Below are 26,300 nucleotides of genomic sequence, written 5' to 3'. Positions count from 1 at the left end.
AGGAAGGACAGACAAGTCTCTCTTTGAGGAAAATTATTCATGAAGTGAAAACTGAAGTCAATACTAATATTACTAGCCAGCCTTTGCTGTTCAGGCCCAGCTCCTCAGCTCTGGGATCACGGTAAGCCTGAAGTCAACGGCGCCTCTGCCCGGTCATCGTGGCACCGCCACTGCCAAGACATGATGTCATAATGTGTCAGCATTCATCTTCCAACTGAGGAGTAAATCTTACTCGGCTACGTGGAGAAACGATACTGGATTTAGATGAACAGAAGCCATCAAACCCTTCAACCTTCGGCGGTTGGGAGAAAAACTCGCAGTATGACATCTCTGTATTATCGGTCACTTTCGCTCATTCCCTCCAGATGGGTCCTTGAAGTGGTTTTCTGTGAGCGTCTGCCAAAATAACTGAAAACTTTCAACCCTGTTGTCAGAGCCTTTTCCTCCCTGCACTTTTATTTTCCCATCTAGTGATCAAGTGATCCAGGGAACATCTGAGCTTCTTCACGTCTGTGTAAATACAGAGGAACAGCCAGCCTGCAGTTTTAAAGCGAGCGATCAAAGGGGGTGCTGGCAGCAAACGGGGTCCTCTTAACAGGTGGGAGGGACAAACCCACCACAAATAAGACATCAGCAGGAGAGTGCAGGAATGAAACATGAAACTGAAAAATGTGCAGACATAAAAACAACAGGATCTCTGTTGCAGACATGTGACACCCTACAGAGGTATTACACATATATAACAGGGAGATAAGTGTCCTCTAGCAGGCTACAGGAATATAATGATGATTTCAAGCTTGCACAGACTCTTCAGGTCCCCTCTTTGGTAGCTACAGCGTTAATAGTCCCGGGAAGCCCCACCTCCACCACCACCTTTTATGTTAATTTCAGCGTGATCTCCGCACGGACTCAGGGAGCCGCTGAGCGCTGGATCTGTCGGCTGCTGCTGCGTGTCGATGAGGCGCTGGAGCGACTCGACCTGCCGCCGAATCACCGTCGGGACTTCTCGCGAACGGCGTCGTGTCCGTATAATGTCGCCGCCGAGGACGCGCGGCTGAACGTGAATACTGTGGATCCAGCCGGCAGTTAGAGAGGAGGTGAACGCACCTTGCATCCAACCATGGGAGGTCAGATCACCAGAAACACCCTCTACGGTAAGGAGCGTGCGGCATCGCGGGACGGTATCGAGCCTTTATTATTAATGAACCCCGTGATTATTCTAATAGAGGATGATAGAGGCGAGTTGTGAGCGTGCTTGTGCAGCCTCAAGCCTGAGTGCATGGAAATTGTAGGCGTCCTGGTAGCCTAAAATAAACGAGAGGAGGAAAAAAACAAAACAAAACAAAAGTAGCCAAGTTTTTACCACCTTCTGTAAGTCACGACTGGCTTTGAATAAGAGGAAATGTGAACAGGAAGTCGTGATTTTGAGAATGTGATAAGCCTCTGTCTGCAGCATCATATTAGGAGATGGTTCAGCTTACAGGAAGTCAAAGCTCAGAGAAATCCAACAGGGCAAAGTGAAAGAAGTTGGTGCAGAACTTTTGTAGGCCTCATGAATGTCAGCATGTTGGCAAGTGGTGTCACAACTTCATGTGCTTTTATGTTTGTACTCCTGTGGCTGTAAACTGACCGTGCATGCACGTCTCAAATGATGATAACAGGTGCATTGGACGTTTTAACGGTCTATTTTCACATGGAAATTTCTTGCAGAAGCTTTTATTTTTTACTGTTTGTATACGAGATATAATTTAATGTCTGATTTCCTGCATGATTTATTTCATTAGTCATACAATCATAATATCTAGTTTTCCTTTGCTTTCTGACAGTGATACAAACACACAGCATGTATAATCAAACTCATTTACTATGTTGCAATTTAAGTGTGCCAAAATATGATGTTTGATTGTTTTAATTGCTTGTTGCTTTTATATTTTCACACAATAAAAAAAAACTGCATCAAACCTTAGTCTAGGAGAGGAGTTATTGATTATGCTGATTGGAGAGCTGCAAATTTAGTCAATTAACTGATTAGTCAATTGCCAGCAACTATTTTGATTTTTTTATCACTTCAGTGAAAAACATTTTTTTTAGAGATTTTTTTTTTTTTAAACATTTTTTTAAGCAGAAATGCAAAATGTTTCCTGCTTTCAGCTTCTCAAATGTGTGAATCGGCTGTTGGTTTGTACAAAAACAAGCAATATAAATACGTCAACTTGGGCTTCAGGAAATTTTATAGACCAAATGATGAAATTAAAGAAAACAGTCGTCAGTTTAATCTATGATTAAATTAATAGTTAGTTTCATCCCAAATTGCTCATCTGATGAGGTTGGCATTCAGTGAATTTGCATTGGCGAAGATGAAGTGTAATGAATCTGATGATTAGATGAGTTTTACATGAGCAGATTCCACTCATATTGTTTGGCTGCTAAGCAGAGACATGCACTATACAAGACTTTTTGGCTTTGAGACAAACTGATGATGTTGATTGATGCACATTACACAACCAGGCAACAGTAAACACCTCATTTCACACATGGACACAGGCCAATCCATACAGTCCTTTTCCCAGTTTCACTGTTAGGGGCCACTGGTGTGAAGTAATAATATAGGTGCAGGCAGGGGCGCTGCTAGAAATTCTTGGCCCTCTGACAAGAACCCAGTCAGGGCCCTGAAAGTGTAATCCATGTCATGTTGCAGGACCCTGTCCAGCTCACAGGCTCATGAATCATTCAACTCTCCCCATCTGACAACCCTACATGTTTGTATTTTGATGATTTTTTTTTTCATTTGTTGAGAGTTTTAAAAGTTTCAATGATTATCTCATTGGTGAGATTAGTAAGAGGGATCATAGCTCTCGTTTTCTTGTGCTTCAGTTTTGGCTTGTGGTGTCCTCTCATTTAGAAAATAGTTCCAGAACGAGCAGCACTGATGATTCATTGCTAGAGCTGAAAGTTGATTAGTTTATTCATCTTTTCGTTGATTGGCAGGAAATTAATCAGCAAGTATTTCTATAATGAATGAATCCATTTGAGTCATTTTTAAAGAGAAAAATGTCCAAATTCTCTGGTTCTCAGACATATTTGCAAAAGCTAAAAACACACATGTGCCCTTTGGCTTTTTAGGATGCTGCCTGTGAGTGCTCGTCTTGTGAGAGGGGGCCACCGAGCCTTCATCCTAACGTCACACCACAATATGGCCTCAGCTGAGGCCTCTTAGTGAGAGTGGGCCGGGGGATAACAAACAGAGGAGCGTAAGAGGCCAGGTGACGCTGGCCAGGGCCGTACCTTGTCTCTGCGCAGTCACACTGTGTGCAGCGGTGCATTAAGTAACATTATCCTTCCTTAAGTTCCTCATCTGACACTCGTCATGGCACCTCTCTTTAATCAAGACGGAGCTCTGGTCACTGTTTAGCCTGATGTCTCCATCAGGGTGCGTGACTTTTTAAACACACTTCAGCAGCCACTGTGTCACAAGCACTTCTGGCTCCAACCAGCTGCCATTTACAGTGAATCAAATGTGGTATTTTTATTTACCCATTTATTGACTTTATTCAGACTTTATATTGTCCTCTGAGTGCTGGAAACACACTCCGCCATCTCTGTAATGTGAAAATAAAGCTGAGATGGCACGAATATAGTGAGAATAAAAGAAGATATTGGATTAGATGGTACAGTATGAGTGTTGTTACACGATCTGCAGAGTCCGGTGAGGTGTTACCTCTGTTTTCAGACCTTACAGGAAATACTCTATTCAGTCTCAGGCCTGCTCACTGATGAAGTACAATACAGTCCTGTTTTATTTTCCTGAAGACATCACGTCTGACATGACATCATGGATGCAATATGGTTGAAGGATTTGTTATGACTTCATTTAAGACCACTGTTGTGCACAGAGCACAATTCGACATTGTTCTGCAGGGACAAGAGCATGCGAAGAGCTTAACAAATACACTGTACTGAGCCCAGAACACTTGGCAGAGCCTCTCCGATTGTTATTTGAGGGGAAAGACTCTTTCTCGTTTAACCTCAACAAATTATACGTTTTTACATCCATGGAGGGAAATAATGTCGTCATCTGCTGCTCAGAGCTCTATCTCTGGCCTGAAACCCGAACAATAGGGGTGTTACAACAGACCTGGTCTCAGAAGTCACATGACTAGTCATCGGCAAGCCTGAGAATTGATTTGCCTCCAGGGGACATTATAACCGTCTTGACCCACCAAGGTCACTCAAAGGAAAGCATGCATATCTGTCTTTCAGCGATGTCTCGTATTTCTCTCACAGGCAAATACAAGCAGCTCCTGCACAGTCTTCCAAGTTTAGGTATGAAAATACGAGCATCTCTCAAGGACGAAGTGTTAATTAGGTCTAAATTATTTATTTGGCTTCAAGTTTTGGCGCATTGGCTGGATTTTATGGCACTTTAAGACCTTTAAATGTCATTATAAAGAGGACTTAAGTAGTGCAGTATAGGACACTGGATCAAATCACTTGATGAATTATTCGTACACGGTGTCCACCAATCCTGCCTCACATTTAATGAGAACCCAATGTCTGTGAGAAAATGCCTCCTCCACAATACCACAATGACCTTGGCATTGTAGTTTGAAGAGAAATGTGGAAACGAATGGGGAAAGTTGGTCTTAATGAAAGGGAGTGAGTGTGATACCAGGCTCATGACGACTTTGAGCAAATTCTTTCAAACCCAAAAGGAGAGATGTGATGTGAAAAAAGATGTTTTGCTCTACTATGAGTTACTGTAAGTGGGAGCAGTCATGATTCACACATGTTCACATGGGAAAATGTTTTAAAAACCCTGCTGCACATTGTGAGTCAGTTGTTCTCCCTTGGATCGGTTCTTATTTTGCCACTTCCTCTGCCTGGCGTAGCACAATAAATGTCACCAAATCTAATTTAGTAGCTATTTAGCACAAGATTGTGTTCTTTTTTTTTTAAATTCTGATAAAGCAGGCCGTGTGTACTTGACATAAACACTGTGATTGATATGCGCTCGTTAAAACATGAGCCACAGCTGGAAATAACATGCAACAGCCAGGCCTTGCTATTATAAGAGTAGCTTTGAATATACTGTATCAGTCAGCTGAACATACACGCATCAAGACCTCAAGAGCTTGCTTTCTGTTTAGCTGTTGGAGATGCTGCATGACATTCGAGCACCTTAACATGTTCGCCATTGTTTTTTCTAGTTTTTGTTCTTTATCTTCCTCCGCCTTCTCCATTTCCTCCCCTCCACTCATTATTGTGAATTATTGTAAAGTGTTCCAGCACGGTGAGAAACACACTGTTAAAACACAAACCTGTTCAAAATCTGGCATGATGTAGAATAGCAAGGTGTGACCATTGACCATTTACTGAAGTTAGAGCATGTTGTGTAAATTTCTTACAGCTGCACTGTTCTCCTTAATTCAATAAGCAATTCTGTCCTTGATTTTTTTCCCATCCAAGGACACTTTGGCATGTAATTTAACCGGCACCAGTACTTTGTTACCTGGAGAAGATGGAAGCAGAACTCAAATATTAGATTACGTTAATACATTTTCACTTAACTTGATGTTACAGGAGCTGGTAAGATATGTGAGAGAAGATGACATGTGACAGAGGCCACCTCACGATGTCAGTTTTTAAAGCGAAGCCTGCCATGGTACAGACGTGGTATAGATCTAATCTAATATTCTAATCTAATCTAAAATTTCAGTATTTTCCTGTAAATTGTGCGTCAAGAAGAATTTATACAGTAATTTATTTCCTGATCTCCACCTGTGGACCAAACTAAGCATCCACTTATTTCATAGATTCTCTGAACGGGCCGTTTCCTGCCACATCCCACCGATGCCACCACAAGCCCAAACGCTGCATGCCCGTCCAGCCGTGTGGGAGCTTGTCCTCCTTCCCTCTGCTCTTCCACCCCAGCACCAAGGGCTCGCAGATCGTCATGGACATGTCCCAGAGGACCGTCAAGAGACAGGCCAGCTTCTGCAATGCCATCACCTTCAGCAACAGGCCTATCGCTGTGTATGAGCAAGTTCGGCTGAAGGTACAAAGACAAAAACACCAGCTGTGTCCTAGTTGCATATTGTATATGATATATTCACAATCTGACCGTGTTTACAGAATGTGATCTGTAAACAGTGGAAAAATGACAAGAGGAGGTCAACTGAAAAATCCCAGCAGGCTGCAAACCAAAAGACACTGGATTCAAATTTGACCCAGTTTGGGTTAATACACAACCCAGATTCCAAAAAGATATAAAACTGAATGATTTAATAATCCATTTTTATATATAGACAATTGAAAACAAGACAAAGACCATATATTTATTGTTTTGCCACATCAGCTTTATTGATTTTTGTGATCGTGTGCATATTCTGAATTTGATGCCAGCAACATATTTCAAGCACGTTGTGACAGGAGCAACAAAACAACTGTTTGGAACATTCCACAGGTAAACAGGTTCGCTGGTAACAGGTGATAGTATCGTGATTGGGGATGATAGGAGCATGCTCAAAAGGCTCAGTCGTTCACAAGTCATTCACTTTGTGAACACATGATTGTATAAAGGATGATACTGCATGGACTCAGACTTCGTAAAACTGTTGTCGGTAAACAGTTTGTTTGCAAATTCTGTTTTTATTTACGTTTTACACAGCATCCTAACTTTTTAAGAATTAGGGTTGTAGCACCGACGCAATAAACCGATCTCTCTCAGTATGTTTCTATTTTTCTTCTCCCTCCCTGTCTCTCTCTCTTCATCCCCCGTCTTTGCTCTCCTGTTTTGATTTTCTCTCTTTTCTCTCTCTGCTCTTGTGCTCTTGTGTGGGCCAAAGCAGCAGCAGCTTAGAACAAGTTTCCACTTCACCTATCAGGCCATCTATGTCTCGAAAGTGAGAGAGCAGGGCAAGCATTGCCATGTGAGGATTATTGTTATCTGGCACGGTAAATGCTAAGTAGTAAAAACAGGTTTCAAATTAGACAAAAATCGTTTGCAGGTGATAAACATACCAAGGTAACTAGTCCTAGTCTTATTTTAGAGATTCTCAGCCAAGCTGGTGGCTTGGCAGTATGGATGGCAATTGTGGTTTGTGTGTTGTTCCATACTGAAATATCTCAGCAACTATTGAATGAATTGCAATGGAATCTGTTACAGACACTGAAGTCCCCCCAAGGATCAATTCTAATAACTTTGGTTAACCCCTAAAGTTTAATTTAGAGCCATCATCACATCAGAATTTTAATTTGTCAAATACTTTGGTTTATGACTACCCGCACTTTCCATCAGCCTCAGTTGTTCTTTGTGTTTGTGCTAATTAACAAATGCTAGCATGCTGAAATAAAATTCTGAACATGGTAAATATGAATTACACCTGCTAAACACAAATTAATTACACCTGCTCAATATTAGCATGCTAGCGCTGTTCTTACAAGCATGCTGACATTAGCATTTAGCTAAATGCACCAAAAGTCAGCTTCACAGAGCTGCTAGCATGGCTGCAGTCTTTTAGCTCTTAGTTCTTATCTTAAAGATTCATTTTATATTGATTATCTTCATTAATTAAAAATCCCTCCCCAGATCACTAAAAAGCAGTGCTGCTGGAGCGGTGCCCTGCGGCTTGGTTTTACATCCAAAGACCCATCGAGGATCAACCCAGACACCTTGCCGAAGTACGCCTGCCCCGACCTGGTCTCTCAAAGCGGTTTCTGGGCAAAGGCCCTGCCAGAGGAGCTCTCCAATGAGGGAAACGTCATCTCCTTCTGGGTGGACAAGAAGGGCCGGGTGTTTTACAGAATCAACGACTCCAGCCCCATGCTGTTCTTCAGTGGCGTTCATGTCTCTGAACCTCTGTGGGCTCTCATAGACATCTACGGCCTCACAAGGGGGGTCCAGCTACTCGGTGAGTCATGCATGCAGAAACAGGTCCCTTCTGAGAAATGATGACCCTATTTGAACGCAGCACTAGCATTTGGAGATTTTTAGCCGTGCTAGCACCACGCCTCAATGGATGGCATCAGTCTGTCAGCTGGCTGGAAATTTCTCAACATCTGTTCGATGGATTTCCATGAAATTTGGTACAGGCATCCATGGTCTCCAGAGGATGCAGTCCGACTTTGGTGATCTTCTGAATTTTAATTAGTCCAGTACTTTGGTTTCCAAATACCTGCAAAACTCATGACACTCCCATCTGTGTCAGCTGTACATCAGCGTGTTAGCGTGTTGATGTTAGCATTTAGCTCCAAGCACAGAGCTGCTGGCATGGCTGTAGACTCTTACTTTTGTTGCTATAATGCTGTACCACTGGAAACCATTGTGCATCAGATGTTTTTTTCAGTGTGAATGCTTAAAGGGGATGTTACACACAGCTGCTCCACTTTTCCCACACCGACCAAATAGCTCAGTGGAAAAAGATGGTGGGAGATTAGGTAGATTGTATTGTTACCACGGTTGTTAGTATCAAAGAAATGTCCCTAAAGGGGGAATTTCAAAATGTCTGAAACCCCGCTAACAAGTTCTCCGTGCTGTTTAAAGGGTCATTACATCAAAGACATTAAGAGCAAACAGGCCCCCCCTCCCAATCATTAACAGCAGCTTTGCACCGCACTGAATCAACTGAAGTATGTTTGGATTTCAGATTGAGATGCATTTATGAAACACATCATGCATTGAAAACAGCTGTCTCCAATTTTTCAAAACAATACAAAACTATGCAAAATAGATAAATAGGAATCCTGGTGGACGCCTCAGTACTTATTTATAACCATTTCCAAGAATTGCACTGCCTCTCTCCAAAGAATAGAAGCTGTCAGCACCGTTAATAAAAATAGAAGAGGCTCCCATATTGTGCAGATAGTGCCATTTAACCTCATTTCTTGCGGTGTGGTTGACAGCGAGAAGCGTGCTATCTCCTGATGGGCTGTTTGGTATCCAGCGCCAGAGTGCGACTATCTGGGGTTCACTGGCCTTGCAGTGCCGACCAGCACACAGCTCTTGTCGAAGAACAAGAGCAGTGTGTTGGTCATCCCAAGAGGACAGACAAGGGGAGGGATGATGTCAGGTAATGACATGTCTGGGGTGTTTTTTCCAAGACAATCAGACCAGAGGAATGTCTCACTCTTGGGATCCAAGTCTGAATTCGACTTCATGCGGTTGCCCTGCAATCACCCCTAACGCACATTCATATATTTAAATAAGAGTTTCAACCAAACATTTCAGTATAATAACAGGATTTTTTCATTGTACTATTGAAGTCAAGATTTCTCATACTGTTTAGTCGTATGCATGTGAATGAGGCCAGCTCAGAACCCCATTGTTTTGTTCTCTGGTTTTCCCACATCGATCACCTTTATCCCCACATTGATGGTTTAAACCAAAAAGCCCTCAGTCAGCTGAAGGATCACTTGGCTATCAGCTTTCTTCTATAGCCCGAGAGCGCCACTACTCAAGAGCATGGTATATCTCAAAGGCCCAGTATTGTCTTGGCATTTGGCTGCAGTTCAGCAAACACTTAGTCTCAGAAAAATGGGCGGACACATCAAAGTCTGGTGTCGTGAACTGGCACATGTGCACATTTTCCTTTAACAGAAGGGTGCATTTAGATTCTTAATGACGCTTACACCAGGGTCTGAAATTAATGCTGCACCAGCTGATAAATTCAGCCAAATTTCACCTGTTGTGGGCCTGCTATCACACAATCTGCCCAGGTGGGAATTACAGATCTGCTGCAGTTGCCGCCCCCCCACCCGACTCACCCACCCCACAGGGGACAAATGGAGCGTGGACCTGTGAATAAGCTCTGTGGAGTGTAGAAAATGGCTTGGTTAGGTGACCTTGATTTGGCTTTTGAGATAAATGTTCAAGACTGAGAATATAAGGGAAAATACGTTGTGATAAACCTGTTGACTTAGTCAGCGAGATAATGTGTTTCAAGAGCTTTTGTGTATTAAAGGGGCACTCCACCTATTTTACATATGAAGATCTACTTGTCACCAAGAGCACTACTCAGTCTGAAAAACAGTTGCGTAATCTTCTGTGGCTCTGAAGGGAGCTTTTTAACTACCCATTAAGCACTGCACTCCTATAACATTGTCAAAATCACAAAAAAGAATCAAAATCACTGCAACAGAACCAGAGAAATCATCTTTTTCATCCCATAAATTTTTCCTCCTAGCCCGCCTACTTTACCCACAATGCATCTTGACCACCGACAAATTCAGTTGGAGATTCAGACGTTATGCTTGCGTTCAGACTTGTAGCCTTCAGTCCCAACCAACGCTGACTCCAGTGACATCACGTGAGGCAGTTTATCACATTTCACGCAGCTACCTCCGGGCCTCACAAGGCTGCAAACAACTTTTGTTTTTTTTTTTTCACAGATACAGTAGTAATCCTGTCAACAAGCTTTGATGTGTAAAATTGGTGAGGTTTTCCTTTAAAGCCTGAGATGTCATTATCTCGATGTGGTTTCATTCAAATTCAGCATTAAAAGCTGTATTATAAAGAAGATGTGGGGTTTGAAAGATAGGTGCATTTACCAGTAAGAAAGGGTCTAAGAAAGATAGTACTGAGTTGCATTATGGGAATTGTAGGATTTAGTGTTTCAACACGAGGGACTAAAAGTCATGATGTTATGACATCTGCTGCTTCGATTTTAACTTTTTTTTCTTTGTTAATCTCTTTTAATTTTTTATCTGTCTCTTGTGAGTCCCCCAACTTTATGTAAGCGTGATGGTACTAAAAATCAGTGGAGTTCCCCTTTGACTTTATATTGAGAGCAAATATATATAAGTACTGATAAGAGATTTTACTTCCCCAAAACGTTAAACCATTGTTTCTCTAAGCTGAACCATTCTTGTGTCGTGACCTCATTCCCCAGCTGACACAGCCGTCAGCTCAGGCCAGTCAGCCTTCGCTCTCGCACTTTAACACCCGTGTAGCGAGCATAACTGGCGCTGATCACATCCTTTCTGTGAATAGCGTCTTTGCCTTTAATATTGCATGGATTGAATAATGAAAGCGTCCCTGCTCACATGCCGGGACACATTACCGTATCTGTCAGAATTCCTCCGCGAAACGCCACCTGAGTATAAACGTCCAATGAAGACAGTCTTACCAGCACAATGCGTCATTGCTCTTCTGAGGATTTTGCTTGAACGAAGGGTTCCTGTGATCCTTCGTAGGGTGAATGTTTCTATAAAACCAGAGGCTGAAAATTCATTCTGGAGATGCATCATTGTCAGAACCGTTTTTTTTTTTTTTCTAAATAACTTGAGTTTTTGTCATTCAGTAGCAGTGACCTGCTGTGGAAATGATCCATTTTAGCAGTCAGATGTTTTTTTAGCCTGTGGATAATCCGCATCAAACACATGCTCCGCAGGATTCTGACACTGTTGTGTCTGTTTGATCTCTTACAACCTTACATGCTGTATTAAGGAATTCATCAAAGCTATCCATTGCTGCCTTTTCACCTGTGCTGTCTCTCAATGCGTCCTGCTGCCAAAGAGCTTTCCTGCTATCAGGTCTTATTCTGATGTTTAAGGATCTTTTCAAGAGCCATGCTGTTTCCTCTCTAGGCTGTTATCAAGGGAGTGCCGTTCGGCAGCTAGCCACCCATGCACAGAGTCAAAGGTGATCCAGAGATCAGTGAGGCATCTTGAAAGCTGAGATGGTGTTGCATAAGAGAGGAAGCTAAATTAATCTGCTGAAATCAAACTGAGCCTCAGGGGTTGTCCAGACCAACAATGCTGCCCATGCAATTTAAGATCTGTTACATCACCACACTTGTCCTACTCACGCAACTATCAATAAAGACTAAAGTGCCTTGCTTGGGTTTTGCACAGAACAGCCTGTGCTGTTGAGGATGCTACGCTGAGACACATTAGCCCTTAGAGGGACTTATAAAAGATTTCCTCAAGTGTATAATATGTCTGAAGCAACATAACTGTTTTCAAAGTACAATTTGTCAGCTGCATTTTCACAAATGTCTCTGTTTACTATATTTCTCCTTCATAAGAAGTCCTCCTTTATAATGCCCCCCCTTATCTAGCACCATCAACTTTATTTAAAAAAGAAAAAAAACACTATTTCCTATTTTTTCAGTTCACTTTTCAGCGTTTTAGTTTTGTCAAGTTTGTTCTGGAAGCCCCAGAAATCAGGTCACAAACAACTTGCAAGTGTTTTCAGTTTCATCTCCCTGAAGCAGAACACATATGGGAATGCTATACCTTTCTGCAGTCAAAAAAGAGCCTCCCTCTGCACACGTTCGGTGGCAGTCTTAGCAGAGTGTGTTTGTTTATGGGACGACTCCCGAGAGACCACACAGCGTCCACCGTTTTGTACAGGTATGATGGATTCCTTCCAAGTTAGATAAGCAGAGCGAGTCTAAGGCATCTTTTGATGGATGCAAGATGCTCCACTGGGGGTTTGTTTACTAGAGGTAGATGAGTCACTTAATCACTGACAGAACGCTAGTGATCCGTGAGACCGGCGTCAGCTAACATCATCTGCAACCTGTCTCTATAGTCATTAGAGAAGAATCCAAGATGGCTGCCAGACTGTCAAGAGGCTGAATACCTCTCAGGTGATTAAGAGGAGGGTGTTGACATCAATCATCTCTGTGCATGACATTGCGATGCATTAGGCCGGTAGAGCATCATAGTGGGGAAAACCTGCTGTATGATTTTCACGCAACATTCAGAGACACCGCGTACCTTTCCACCTCAGAGGACAGAGGCTGCAGGACCTGGTGTTTTAGAGTGCAGTTTAGCCATATTTGCGGCATGTTGGTCAATGGATCATTAATGGATTTCCATGTCATTTTGTGCAGACATTCATGGCTTCCAGAGGATGAATCCTTATGACTTTACTGCTTCCCTGATTTTTCATCTAGCGCCACGCTTTCACTTATCCTGTGAAATAGATACACTAATTGGTGCCACATTTTGTAGAGACATTCATGGTTCTCAGATTGTGACTTTTGTGATCAAGTGACTTTTTCTATAGCGCCACCTTGTGGATTTGTGAGAAATGTCTCATCATCTATTGTATGGATGTCCATTAAATATGGTACAATCATTAATGAGCTAATGATTTTGTTCATCATTGATGAATTAGTCTATAAGATATCAAAAATTAGTGAAAAATGCAATCAGAATTTTTCTATGAACTTCTTTCCAAAACCACCAGAATATTAAGTTTGCTATAAAATAGGTTAGAGGAGACTAGGAAAATCTCAAAATGTGCAAGCTGGAACTGGAGAATATTTGGCATTTTTAGAAGAATGATCTCAACAATTAACCGATCATCAAACTACTCAAATAATCGACTTATTTCAGCATCTTAGCCTGTTAAACATCAGCATTTAAGCTTTGTTGTGTTAGCATGCTGACCTTAGCATTTAGCTGTGCCTAAGTGCATTGCTGCCAGCGTGGCTGCGGACTCTCTTTTAACTCAGTTGATGCACATTGGCAATATTTCATCATTTTGTCAGAAACCATTTAATTCTCATATCATGTGGACCCCATGTTATTCTAATTAAAACTGAAACTGCCTGTTAGCAGATAAAGATCTCTGTATGTTTGACTCACACCTGTTTTGTCAACAGATAAAGAGGTAGAGTGGAAATGCTGAAAAGCTCTTTGCTGCACAAACAAGTTGGCTAGTCTGAACCTGATTGTGCGGTACTTTCCTTTCTTTGTGTCTATTTTCGTCTGTGTTCACTCAGTGCGCCTAAAGCTCACGTTCAATTGCTACAGATCTTGCTCATTGTTTCACTTGTCAACACAGATTATGTGGAGTTTCACAGGGTTTTGATCTGTGGATGAAATGGTTTTAAATAAAGAGGTCACACAGGTGCAACCTGACATGAGATGCCAGATACACAGTGTGGGCAACGATGCAGGTGAAAATGGTTCAGTAGGACAGGATGAGGAAAATGTAAAACATCAAATGCAAGTAAAATTTTATATTCAGCTTTATACTCTAGTCATGTTGTTATACTGTCTAGGTGTGGCCCTACCTGTTTCCACAGGGCATCATTAAGGAGCAGAACTGAAGACTTTTGTTAATTTTGATTGATGAAGACATGTGAAAGGCTTGAAGGGTCTGATTACACTGAAGTACGGCAAATGGATTTTGAATGAATACGTTTGATGTCAGGTCTGCTGGTTACAGCCAAATCGTCCAAGAACAATAAACTGGAAATGCAGGATGGTAATAACAATATGCAAAGTTCTCAGTCAAATGTCGGTTTCCAGCCAGAGGCAAACAGCAGACGGTGAGGGAGAAAGGCAAAGAGAAATGCTCAGTGTCTCCATATTATAAACATTTAGTAATTTCCCTGAGCTGAATTCTTTTGGCAAATTTAGACTAAAATCATGAATCAGGCTGTCACTCTTTTTTTTCCCATCTTGCCCTCTCTTTCCTTAGACTGTATGCTGATCACACCAATAAATCATATGGTTCTTTTTCAAGAGGCTGGACATTTAAACCTGATTACAGTCACATTAAGATTTTGCAAGGCTATGTTCCCAAGTTCTCCTCTTTTGGAAATTACTGAAGCCTGCAACTTATGTTCAAGTCAAAAGGACCTGTTAGGGCTGATACCTTTTTTGGGTAAAAACCTAAAGGCGTAAACCTAGAGATGATTCTGGTTCCAGGCTGTGGTAACCTTGTCCATTTCTAAGTAGGTACATTGTCTGTCTTAGCCTTCCCACTATGTTCAATGCTGAAGCTGAAACTATGCTCCTTGGCAATCAGCCAATCCTCAGTCCCTTTCCAAGGCCAGCAATGGCATGCTGGCTTTGCAAGCTAAATCTAACAATGTTTGTATCAACACTACTCAGTCAGGATTTAAACATTCAATAAGGAAAAATGACTAAATTAAGTGTGCTTAAAAAGTCCAAATTCATACATGCTACTCTTCTTTCACAGTGCAGTATTTTAATTGCAATGCTTTATATGCGCAGTGTCACGTTTTGGGAATCAAATTTGGAATTGCTGGTTGTTGTTTCACCTCGATAGGCATCTGCAGCTGCAGACTTGGCACTTTATCCTGTTAATATAGATACGTAATTATAGTACATGAGTCTATTAACTGGCAAACAATGTAGCACAAAGATTAGAGAGTAATATTTATATGTCGTGTGGAATTGGGATGCGGATAACCTAGATAACCAGAATTCCAGTGCGAAACACTTCTGCGTAGCCAATTTGTGAATGTCACTTAATTAATTTAGAGACTAGTTCACTGTCTTTAAAGCTACAACATGAAGAAATATTTTAAAGACACAGTGGTGAGGCAGGACTTCGGGTTGGGAGGTGCCAAGGCAAGGTCATTAAAAAAGAAGAGAAGGAGTAAAACAACATTTTCATCACAGAAGTTGAAACATTCGCAATTACTGATGATAGCAGTTCAGCTTGTCCAAGATAATAAGCCCTCTTAAAAATCTGCACTAGATTGGCTGTAATCAACAAGACAAAAAGGTTGGATTAAGGAAGTCCTGGTAATGGTGCCTCTAAGGCTGGCGTGAGTCAAGAGCAGAGCAGGGCACCAAGAAATGAAAATAAAAGACAACTAAGAGATTCACACACATAGTGAAAAATAGTAGGGGGAATGTCTTTGTTGTGGTATTTTCTTTAGCATGAGAGCTAAAAGAAACAAACTTTGTTCATAGCAATCATACGAAGCGCATGTCTCATGGTGACTTGACTGTAAATTTTTTAAATTCAAAATGCAATTTCCTTTTCCCTATGTTTCCCCTGGCAACTACAGAAGCATTGCAAATGTTATAGTATGTCATGCACAAATCTGACTGCTATAGTGTGAGAATATCAAGATTTCCCCTTTATTTCTCCATTGGACCCTTATTATAACTGTAGTAAAGTCATTCAGTTGGTTGACAGTTGGTTACAATGAAACGAGAGGCCTGCTATAAACTAAAATGTTGGAGGACTGTCCCTTGACATAACATCTGCCAGCATGTACACATCGGGATTAGGGTCTATGTATTTATAAGAGCTCTGTTTCAAGTGATCTCAGAGCTTGGAATTTATTTGATTTGTTGAACCAAAATAAATGCCGCTGGACAGGCTATTGTGCGTCAGCTGGGATTTAATCGGCCCAGATGGAATCGAACAGATTTGCGGAGAAATCAAAATAGAAATCGTAATGGAGCCTGTCAGGTTTGGATCCTGGGAGCTGGGCTGTACAAGGGGAAGCCTTCAGAGAGGAGGCTAATCACTTTCAGATGACCAGACTCTCGTCCCAGTGAAGACATGAATGCACGCTGTGTATTCTGTGTGTATTATTGTGCAAATGTGTCCGTCTGTGTAGTTTTCATAGAGGTTCTCTTAATATCTTTTTGACCAAAACAACGAGATGAATCTATAATTGAAGAAATGTGTTCGAAATCAGGTTGAGGCACCTCATCAACCGACGGACACTCTCACACTTTGAAAATACGAAGTGTTTTTCAAAGCAGGGTTGTCTGAAAGTGCATGGTGTTTTATGCATGTGGAGACACTTTAGTTAGTTCAGACATGGCTTTTAACTGGTCTTGGAGACACTGTGCCCTTGTGACATCCCTTAAGTGCTGAGTGTCGCTTTCACTGCTGCCATTTGTCACCTCCCTGTGTCCCATTTTTTTTCCGCGATCCCGATCCAAAACCCCGAAACATCTGGCACTAAAACAGAGGCTCGACTTGATCTCTCAAAAACGCCACATATGTGGCTCCTATTGCACATGGCATCTCAGACTCTCAAACTGTTGGGCTTCTCCTGTGTATCGATATCATAGCGTTCTCTAGCCTTTTAGCCCCTCCTGCTTCACACTCGTGTACTTGTGCCATTATCTTGACCAGGATACCACTCCTTAAAAGCTCATCAACATAGTTTTTTTCTTTAACATGTGGAAGCCCTTCCCTCTCCTTTTTTGGGACTGACACACAATCTCCTTTCTCATGACAGATGACTTCACTCACTCATTCTAGACAGAGCCCTGGATGGCCCCCCTAGGCATGCATACTTAGGGCAAATCCCCAAACACACACTCACACACACATTTGGTGCAGCTGACCTTGTGTAGAGGTTGCAGCTTCGCTAAAACCCCCAAAAGCCTCCTAATCCTGTTCCACCAGGGCCGAGGAATAAACTGAACCCTCCCTTGTCTACCCAGTACCATGCCATTGTCTGACTGAGAGCTGTTCAAGACTAAAAAAGGACTAGAACACATGAAAATCCCCAATTCAATTGAGTGATTCAGATCAAATAGGCTACTTAGCAATGTTCTGTAATACATGCAGGCCTCTGTAAAAAGGCATTTCATGATGAGGTGCGGCCAGACTGCTTATTTTGGCAGTGTTGCATTTTAAACATGTTTTTAACCGTAGTACGTTAGTCGTCATTCTGGCTTGCATTAACAGTGAAACAAGATGCCAGTTTTTTCAGTTATACGGACATCCTCCCTTGCCAACGTCTAATTCACTTTTCAGGAACTGGTTTTTCCGGATTGCACCTAAAGAGTTCCGTTAGGATGGAACTTGTTTGAGTAGGTAAACAGAAAATAGGTCAAAAGATTTTTTGCAGGTGTATGGTTTGTTGTGAGTGTGTTTCACTTCCACGAAGCCAATACATTCCTCCATAATGTTCAGCAAGAGTTGAGCAAGTCTGATTTCTATTTTGTTTTTCCTCTCACAGCTACGGTGTTTTATAAAAAGCCAAGCCAAAAGGTCAGCCGTTGACCCTGCAGAACAGAGTCAGTCTAGTATGTGTTCCTCTGTTTAACTTGAGCTTTTCTCCTGTGATTAAATACCTGGAGCTGTCCAAAGACTACTTCATTTTACTAGGACAACTTCAGCCTTACACTTAATCACGTCTGTATTGTTTTCATGCCAGAAAAAAGTGATTCAGACTTTGCCTTGCTATGCAAAAGCTTCAAGGACTTGCACTTTCAAAGTTTCAGAGTAGAATGTAATCAACATTAAGTTCAAGACATGCTATTGTAAAACCATTGGAACGCAGCCAAACGTTAAAAGTAAAAAAAATGTGTTATGCAAAGCTGCAGGGAAATTCACTATGGGTACCATGTTTAATTATCCAACATAACTCAAAGGACAAAAGGCAAGACTGCACCTGTCTGTGTGTGATGGACATTTTAATGAGTGAGCAGTCTGACAAGGAGAGTTGGCTTCTTATCAACTGTAATAACAAACAGTCTTTACAACCCAGCTACAAAAAGATTGTTTGCTGTTGTGTGTGTCCTGTTGGAATATCTCAGGTCAGTGAGATACTTTTTGTCGGACGTAACCCCACAGCCACATCAGGTTAACAAGTTCCCCCTCGATAGTCGTGTTCCACGTGTTCATTGACCAAGCTAGATATCAGTTCATTTTTCATGATATAAAAGTAGATATAGATATTTTCTCAGACAGTTAAACTGTCATTGTTATGGTTGATTTGATTATGATTGCATTCACACAACTTGAGTGACAGAAGCTGGATATTTCAAACATTTAGGCTAACCCTTACTTTTAGCTAACCATTTAAAACAATTTGACAAACCATGACCTTTAGCTAACTGTTTCACCCATTTATCTGTTTTTAGCTAACAATTTCAAACATTTAAGCTAACCATTATTTTTAGCAAACCATTTCAAACCTATAGCCATTATTTTTAGCTAACCATTTCAAACATTTAGGCTAACCATTACTTTTAGCTCACAATTTCAAACCTTTTAGGCTAACAATTACTTTTAGCAAACCTTTTAAAACAATTAGACAAACCATCACTTTTACCTATTACCTACTTTTAACTATTTCACCCATTTATCTGTTTGGGCTAGCCATTACTTTTAGCAAGCAGTTTGAAACATTTAGGCTAACAATTACTTTTAGCTAACCATTTGAAACATTCAACCATTTGTAGCTAACAGTTTCAACCATTTATCTATTACTCTGACATAATTATTTCAACCATCCGTATGGGTACGTGCAGCAATTCTGTGAATGTTGCAAGCACGCTGTGAATGCCGGCGTACACACATAAACACGTGTTCATCACAGGACATGTAGATAAACAGCACTGTGTGCTTCTAGCTCTGTAATCTCGCTGTTTGACTTGATGCTTTTCATATTTGTCAGGTGTTTAATGTGTGAAGTTCCATCTCAAACTCGGGGAGAGGTCATACATATTTATTTGGTACGCATCTTTATCTTTCATTGTTTCATCTCCTTTTATCTTTTGTACATCTTGTTTTTTGCAGAACGTAGAAACTTCCTTGTCATGTTGCTATTCTCCTCACAGCTTGTTTCGACTGCGGCACCACTCTCAAAAACAGAAACTATGAACCACAGGAAGCCGTAATAGCAAGAAGTTATCTCTTGTATCCCAAAGTCAGCTAACTTTGCCTTGAAGATGATAAGGCTGCTAATAATAAGAGCCTCATGCTTGGTTGTGGACACTCTTGACTGAGGAAGTAATTAAGTTCAAGCAGCTTTATCAGTGGCTGGCCGGAGATGTGCTGTCTTTGTGTGATAAAGAGGAGTTGGTGAGGTATGCCCTTTCTCTCAAGTGTTCACCCCACCCTATTCTTCGCCCTCTACTCCTCTACCGCGCTCTCCAGCTTCATCCACTTTTCACAGGGGGAAGCCCAAAGCGGATCGAGGCTAAACAGCCACACAACTCAGCCATCATGTCACTCATCCCTCAGCCTGTCCCTCCCCGCTCTCCTCAAATGTCCAATCAGGCTAATTTTAGCCCGTGTTCGAGGGCCGCGTTAAATTTGGCAGCGTGTCCCTAAGCGTGCCGTGATGCAGATCCGTTCGTACCGACTGTGAAAGACACACTCCCTCTGTTTTCGTTTTTGCAGCCATGTTCCCATCGGCTTCTCTTTTACAGTGAGCGGAATAAGCATAGGGAGGGCTATATGTGAGGGGCCTACGCACCATGGAGGGAGACATGTGATACAGTTTTTAGGATGCCTTTCCCTTTCAATGACTGGAAAATGAGCTGCTTTTAGCACCCAGACACATAACTGCAAATGTACAGAGGTAGACTACGGTACATTAAGTCACTGCTGCTGAGGTAGTTTGTTATGTAAACACCTAGGTCTCGTGGCGGCTCATTACAGTTATTTGAAATCCACTATAGACATTCACTTTCTGTCCTTGGCAAATACTGAAGGTAAACTGCCTTCATTAAAGAGTTGCCTTTTTACACATACAGTCTTTGGATTTGATAGATTATGATAATATCTGCATTTTCATACCTGAGGCTTGTGGTGGCACTCCAAGAAGACTTAAAAGTGGAAATGAGAATATGATAAGTAAGAAAATGTGGCTCATTATCACAGGACTCCAAGCAAAAGACAGAGTGGAAGGCTTGAACACAGCTGAGCTTTACTGTCTTTCAGCGGCTTCATGGGCATCTCTTATTTCTGCATTGTTACATAAAGCTGTTATGTCTCTTTTACTGTGATGCAGCTATTGGCCTGCAGCTACAATATGTCCCCCTCCCCTCACACACACACACATACACACACACACAAGTCCTGGTATGTTTCTAAACATGTAAACACTTAGGTATTACGAGTACAAGCCTCAGCGGAGAGAGTGCATTAGAATTAATATGTTATGAAGCAGAGAAGCCGGAAGCGACCATTTGTTTACAGTGACGGGCGTGATGAATGAACAGCATGCAGACAGTGAATGTAAAACAAGCCAGCGTTGCACATGGAAATATGCAGAATACTAAGTGGGTCCATAAATTGAATTTGGTTTGGTCTGGACACTTTTTCCTCACTTGCAACAACTGTAAATGCAACTGCATTAGTCACAGTCTGATGTTATGATGTTGTCCAAATAAAAATCATTAGAAAGCAAGAGAAAAGACATTCTGTGTTGGTTCAGATTGAAATCTTCACCACAAACAAGTGATTATATAACATTCCTGTGTGGGTTTTTTTCCACAGACAGTGAGATGCTCCCCATGGACTGCCTGCGTCCTCGTTCTTTTGCTGCCGCCCACCGGGCCTCCATTCAGCGAAACGGTGATGACCCTCGCCTTTCCATCAGCCTGTGTGACCTGAGCCTGCAGCAGCAGGAGGCGCACCTGGAGGAAGATGATGAGGAAGAGGAACGGCTGCAACCCTTAAGCTCCAACTCCTGCCATGTGCCCCAAAACTCTCAGAACTCACAGCTGCTGCTGCCCAGCCATTTGGACACTGATCTGCACCTCCACCCGGTGCACGGCATCCATGTTACAGTGCTGGATAAGCACACGGTGGCGCGGTTGGATCACCGCGGCGACGAGAGGACCCTGGTGTTCACCAGCCGGCCCGTGCGCTGCTCAGAGACTGTGCTTGTGAAGGTGAAGGCGGGCGTCACGCGGCCCGGCGCTCTTTCTTACGGTGTGACGTCGTGTGACCCGGCCACCCTGAGGCCCAGTGACCTCCCATCCAACCCGGAGTCCCTCGTTGACCGCAAGGAATTCTGGGCTGTGTGTCGGGTGGCGATGCCGCTCCACAGCGGAGACATCTTGGGCTTTGTGGTGAACGCAGAAGGGGAGGTCATGATGAGCCATAACGGCATCAGTGCAGGGATGCAGCTTTGTGTCGATAACTCCAGGCCGCTCTGGATGTTCTACGGCCTGCACGACACCATCACACAACTCAGGATTTTAGGTTCGTTCACAGCATCTTTTTTTTTTCTGCAGCTGCATCTTAATTTTAATTTTAGAACAGCTTTATCATCTTAAGCCAAAAAGCCATACTGGGATTTTACCCTAAACCCCTGTTTGCAGTGAGGTGACCGGGACATTTAACTTCTGGGTCCATTCTGAACAAACTCTTCTATTTAACAAATTAGAATAAAAATATATTTAATTAGATTTCCGTTACCAGGTTTGCATCAGCAATAGAGGTAGCTGAGCAGTTCCTTATTAACAGCATTTTTAGCAATAGCTCTAATTTAATCCTGGTTGAAGAAATGTGAACATGTCCCACAGATCTTCACAGGATGTCATTTGTAACTTTCCATTGAGAAGGTAGCGCAGTCTGTGATCCTGCTGCGACCTTTGGAGGCTGAATTCCCACTCAGTCGAGTCATGAAATAGTTTCCCCCTCCTTTGCTGTCTGGGCCGACTTTTTATCAACCCGTATATCTCTTGGGAATTTGCATTCTACCCCCACAGTTCGCATATGAATGTTAACTTTGTATTTTCAGTTGAACAGAATTTATGTCAGCGCCGTTTGATTCCCGCAGATTTCACACAACGATAACGCAGCATTACCTGAAGCTACCCTGAAGTTTATCATGCCTGGTGCTGAGATTGTGGCTCCCTAGATGTGGGACTGCATGCACAGTTTAGGACTGTCTGACTCGAAGTTAGCAGAAAGAGAACATATAATGGCTAACAGGTTCAGGGGCTGCTGGTTTAATGATAAGCAGTGGCTGTATGTTTTTGGAATAATTTTCCTCTCCAAATTAATTTCTTTGTTTTGTTGATTTTAAAAGCAAGACCACGCAAATGCTGATGATCACAGGCTGAGGATGCTTTTGGTGACGTGTGGAGAAGCATAATTTTGATGTAGCAATTTTAATCTAGTCTGGAGAATTTAAAGAGTCGACGTGAAAAAATGAACCCTCTGATATTGCTAAGAGTTTATTTTCAGGGACATTTGACTTAGAGGTAATTAAGCTTTACCACATTTTTGTGCGAGTCCATTTTAAGTTTGAAATATTTAGTAAGACTTGCTCAGTTTTAAAGCTCCTGCACTTAAGGATTTTAAATTCTCTATTTTTCATAAGATGGAACCCCAGCATTGCTTAGACTTAGTGTATTATGATGTGACTGAAATACTGCAGAGTGCAGCAGGCACAGGCGTGAGTGCTTCTGATTTGTTTGCAGCCACTGCAGATAAATACATTCATCTTAATTCTTCAGAGGCAATCTTCCTCCACTACAGCGTTGTCTTCTGGCTACGTCGATAATGATTCTATCCCAAAAAACTTAGCTGCCTTTCACAGGAAATCTATAATTACCGGAGAAGCTTCAGAGCTGGTCAAAATGCATCAGTTTGTTAGAATTTGTTCATTCTTGTTCGCTTCTGAATTGCAGTGTCTCTTCTCCTCTTTCATGTAGTCAGTCAGACCCAGGCTGAGGAGGTTATTTCTGTCTTGCGTGGGCTCCCAGCAGCCAGCATTATGTATCGAGAGGGGGGCCGTGATAGCTCCTTATGATGCCCTCCATATGCATTATTAAAATGTAATTGCATGGAGGTTTGAGATGCTGGGTTTTCCACCCACAGCTCGCTCTCTTCACACTGGTCCTCCCATCGTCTCCGTTCTTCCTCTTTTCCTCTTGCGCCTTCTTACATCCCCCCCTCCCGATTCTTTGGGGTGAGCGTTCTTCGAGTCATTACCCACTCCAGCTGTGGGGAGTGCATTTGTGACGTCTCTGCTCACCCACTCGCTGCATCCACACACCATGAGTTGCCATGGAGACATCTAGCCACTGAGGCAAGTGACAGTTTGTCATGGCTGGGTGTTGTCAAGCCTGTGAAGTGGAACAGATGGGAGTCTGTTGCTCTCACGTGGTCATTTTGTCCGTGTTATCCTGGACGCCAAGATTTTTTAATTTCCTGTTAGATATTTAAAATCAATAATGGCCTTCGGTAGTCGTGTGTATCCTCATTGCAGCTGTCCTGCTGTGGTTTTACAGCTGTAATCTTAAAGCTGTAATCAATATCTTTATATTAACAACTGCTGACTACATGTATATGGAAGGGGTCACTCTTAGTGTCAAACCTACAGAGAATTATCACCTCACTCACACAGCTCTCTTCAGCTCTACGGAGCGCTGCAGCGTTTTGAACTCAACTTAATATTTTGGTTCACACTCGTCGCTCTAATAGCAGCGATTTCAGCCACATTAGGCACCTGTTTTCAGTGGAAAAAAGTACTATACCACACAGAGACTAGCTGGTGAAAACAGTGGAGCATTTAGCTACTAAAGAGCCAGATATTTACCTCAGGAGTTGGTGGAGACCAAAACTGAGTAAAAAGGAGAGTGAATATTGATACTAATATTGATACTAATACAGGTCTGTGTCTGCTGGTTGTGTAAAAAGCCACTGTATCAACTGCCATCAAGTTTTCCATATATTTGACATTTACAGCCTGGCTCCTTTCAGACACTAACAGAAAAAGAATTGGCTGGATGGGCTGTGGCAGAGATCTCTATATTTGATGAGCAAGTGTTGAAAGCCACCACTGGAATAGCGAACCACAAATAAGCCTCCCGTACTGCCTGCATAGCTAAAGACGTCCACATACTCGTTCCTGGTGACACAGCCTGCAGTAAATTCATAATATGAGAGAAGATGAAAGGTCCCCTTGATGAAGGGGTACACGAATAGACGTGAAGGTTATCCATTCTTCCTTATTAGAGTTGACCAAGACATTTGCTAACAGCTGGGCTGCCACACAGGTCAGGTTAAGTAGGTAATGGAAGGGTGTATAAATGCTACTGTATGCAAGTATGCCTCTGTATCTCACTCTAAAATATGCTAACATAAAGGATAAATAAATAGATGATTCTGAAAAAAGCATGTCTCAGCAACAAACATTCCCATTCCTGCCCTCCTTAAATGTAGTCAAATTATGGAAAGGTTTTTGTATGGACTGAAACAAGTCCTGCATTCATGCAGACTTTGCTCCATCTGTCAATTTTTTAGCAGCAAACGGGTTGTTGCATGACTAAAGAGCTACTATGGTTTGTTTACGTAGGCTGAAATCGAGGCTGCAGTGGTTGGAGTGGTCCGAGGAAAAGGCATCAGAGCTCAGTGCAATGGATCAGGGCTGCTGCAGTTATGCAACAAACTGTATACATTTTTGTGCTACCAACAGACCACATAAATATGCCCTTTTCTTTTTTTAAGCCAACAGTATTTCACTTTTTCTGCAATTTCTCACCATATGTGGTTCTTTATTTCCTGTTCCTCCGCTCTGCACTGTCATTGTAGGAAAATGTGTATAAGCAAGTTGTGGGATAGGATGTACACCACCAATATTAGATCATTTGACACATGGAAGGATGGTGGTGCCAAGTAAGTGGCCATCCTGACGGTGCAGCAATATTTCTGCCATGGTCAGTTGAAGGACAATGTGTAAACAACAATGCCGTGTGCCTGCCAGGCAGAATAGATCAGAATTTGTCTGTGGGATCGGGGTCGGTATTCTCGTCCGCGAGGAGAGATAAGCTGCCAATATGAGAACTGATGTCAGAGCCGATGGTCATGGGGTACGGATGGGGTTAGATCATACAGGACAGGCAACAGATAGAGTGTGGAAGCGTTTTGTACCCTACCCAGAGGGATCATGGGCTCATGAAGGAGGAAGGAGGAGGGGGAGGTGTTTGGCCTCTCTGACGAGACTACACCGACTCATCGGCGCTTGACTCACTCACACACACCCACACACAGACGCTGTGGACTCACAAGTCATCTGCTCGGTGATAGAAAAGATTTGATGTGTGTGTGTGTGTGTGTGTGTGTGTGTGTGTGTGTGTGTGTGTGTGTGTAAGAGAGACAGTGAGAGATGCAACAAGACATCCACTCTCCTCCATTTGCTAATTATCAGCTCTGACTCAACATGCGCAGTGTGAATGATGGAAATATTTCATTCTCAGTCACGGAAGCATTGCTTTGGCTCTTTTGAACACAGAAATCTCTTGCTTTCATAGATCATCTTTAGCGTCTCTTCTGCACTTTCAGGCTCATCTCTGCACCCGGACCTTCGAGGGCCGTCGGTCCCCAGCTCCCCATCCTGCACGCCCAACACCCCCACGATGCTTTGCAGCGGCAACTCTGAGCCCAACCTCAACACACCGTTGAACATCAACCTCAATTCAAGCCTCAACTCCAACTACCATACAGTCTTTTCTTCCTCCACAGGTTCGTCCAAGTGTTCCAGTTTACTCCTCTATCCTTTCCAGGCATAAACTGTGCAAAGAGAATTCTGTTTTTTCTGTGATAACTATATATATATATATATATATACACACACACACACACACACACACAAGCCAGGCCACCAATTCAAGCATTTACATATGCCAAGCATTTCCTGTCCACTTTTTTTTTTCTTGTTGATCCCTTTTGTTGCTAATGAAATTGATTAAAACACAGACATGCCGGAGAGCACGCAAACACCGACTGAACAGCGCCAACACATCGACTCACAATCCGCATGTTAGCACATGAGCCAAATATTTACCTTGGTGATGGGAACCAG

The 26,300-nt window shown here is 42.4% G+C and overlaps 1 protein-coding gene across 1 annotated transcript in view; it reads left to right on the top strand.

The window, feature by feature from the left end:
* Positions 1-927: 927 nt before the first annotated feature.
* Positions 928-26,300, top strand: part of neurl1ab (neuralized E3 ubiquitin protein ligase 1Ab) — a 29,820-nt gene continuing 4,447 nt past the window's right edge. Inside the window, exons 1-5 of the mRNA XM_041947920.1 lie at positions 928-1,154; positions 5,814-6,055; positions 7,589-7,910; positions 20,978-21,688; positions 25,781-25,960. Of these exons, the coding sequence (XP_041803854.1) occupies positions 1,121-1,154; positions 5,814-6,055; positions 7,589-7,910; positions 20,978-21,688; positions 25,781-25,960 (1,489 nt within the window). The 5' untranslated portion in view covers positions 928-1,120. The remainder of the gene's footprint in view (positions 1,155-5,813; positions 6,056-7,588; positions 7,911-20,977; positions 21,689-25,780; positions 25,961-26,300) is intronic.

Source organism: Chelmon rostratus, chromosome 11 (assembly GCF_017976325.1).
Source record: "Chelmon rostratus isolate fCheRos1 chromosome 11, fCheRos1.pri, whole genome shotgun sequence".
Taxonomy (NCBI): Eukaryota; Metazoa; Chordata; class Actinopteri; order Chaetodontiformes; family Chaetodontidae; genus Chelmon; species Chelmon rostratus.
This window is presented reverse-complemented; position numbering and strand designations above follow the sequence as displayed.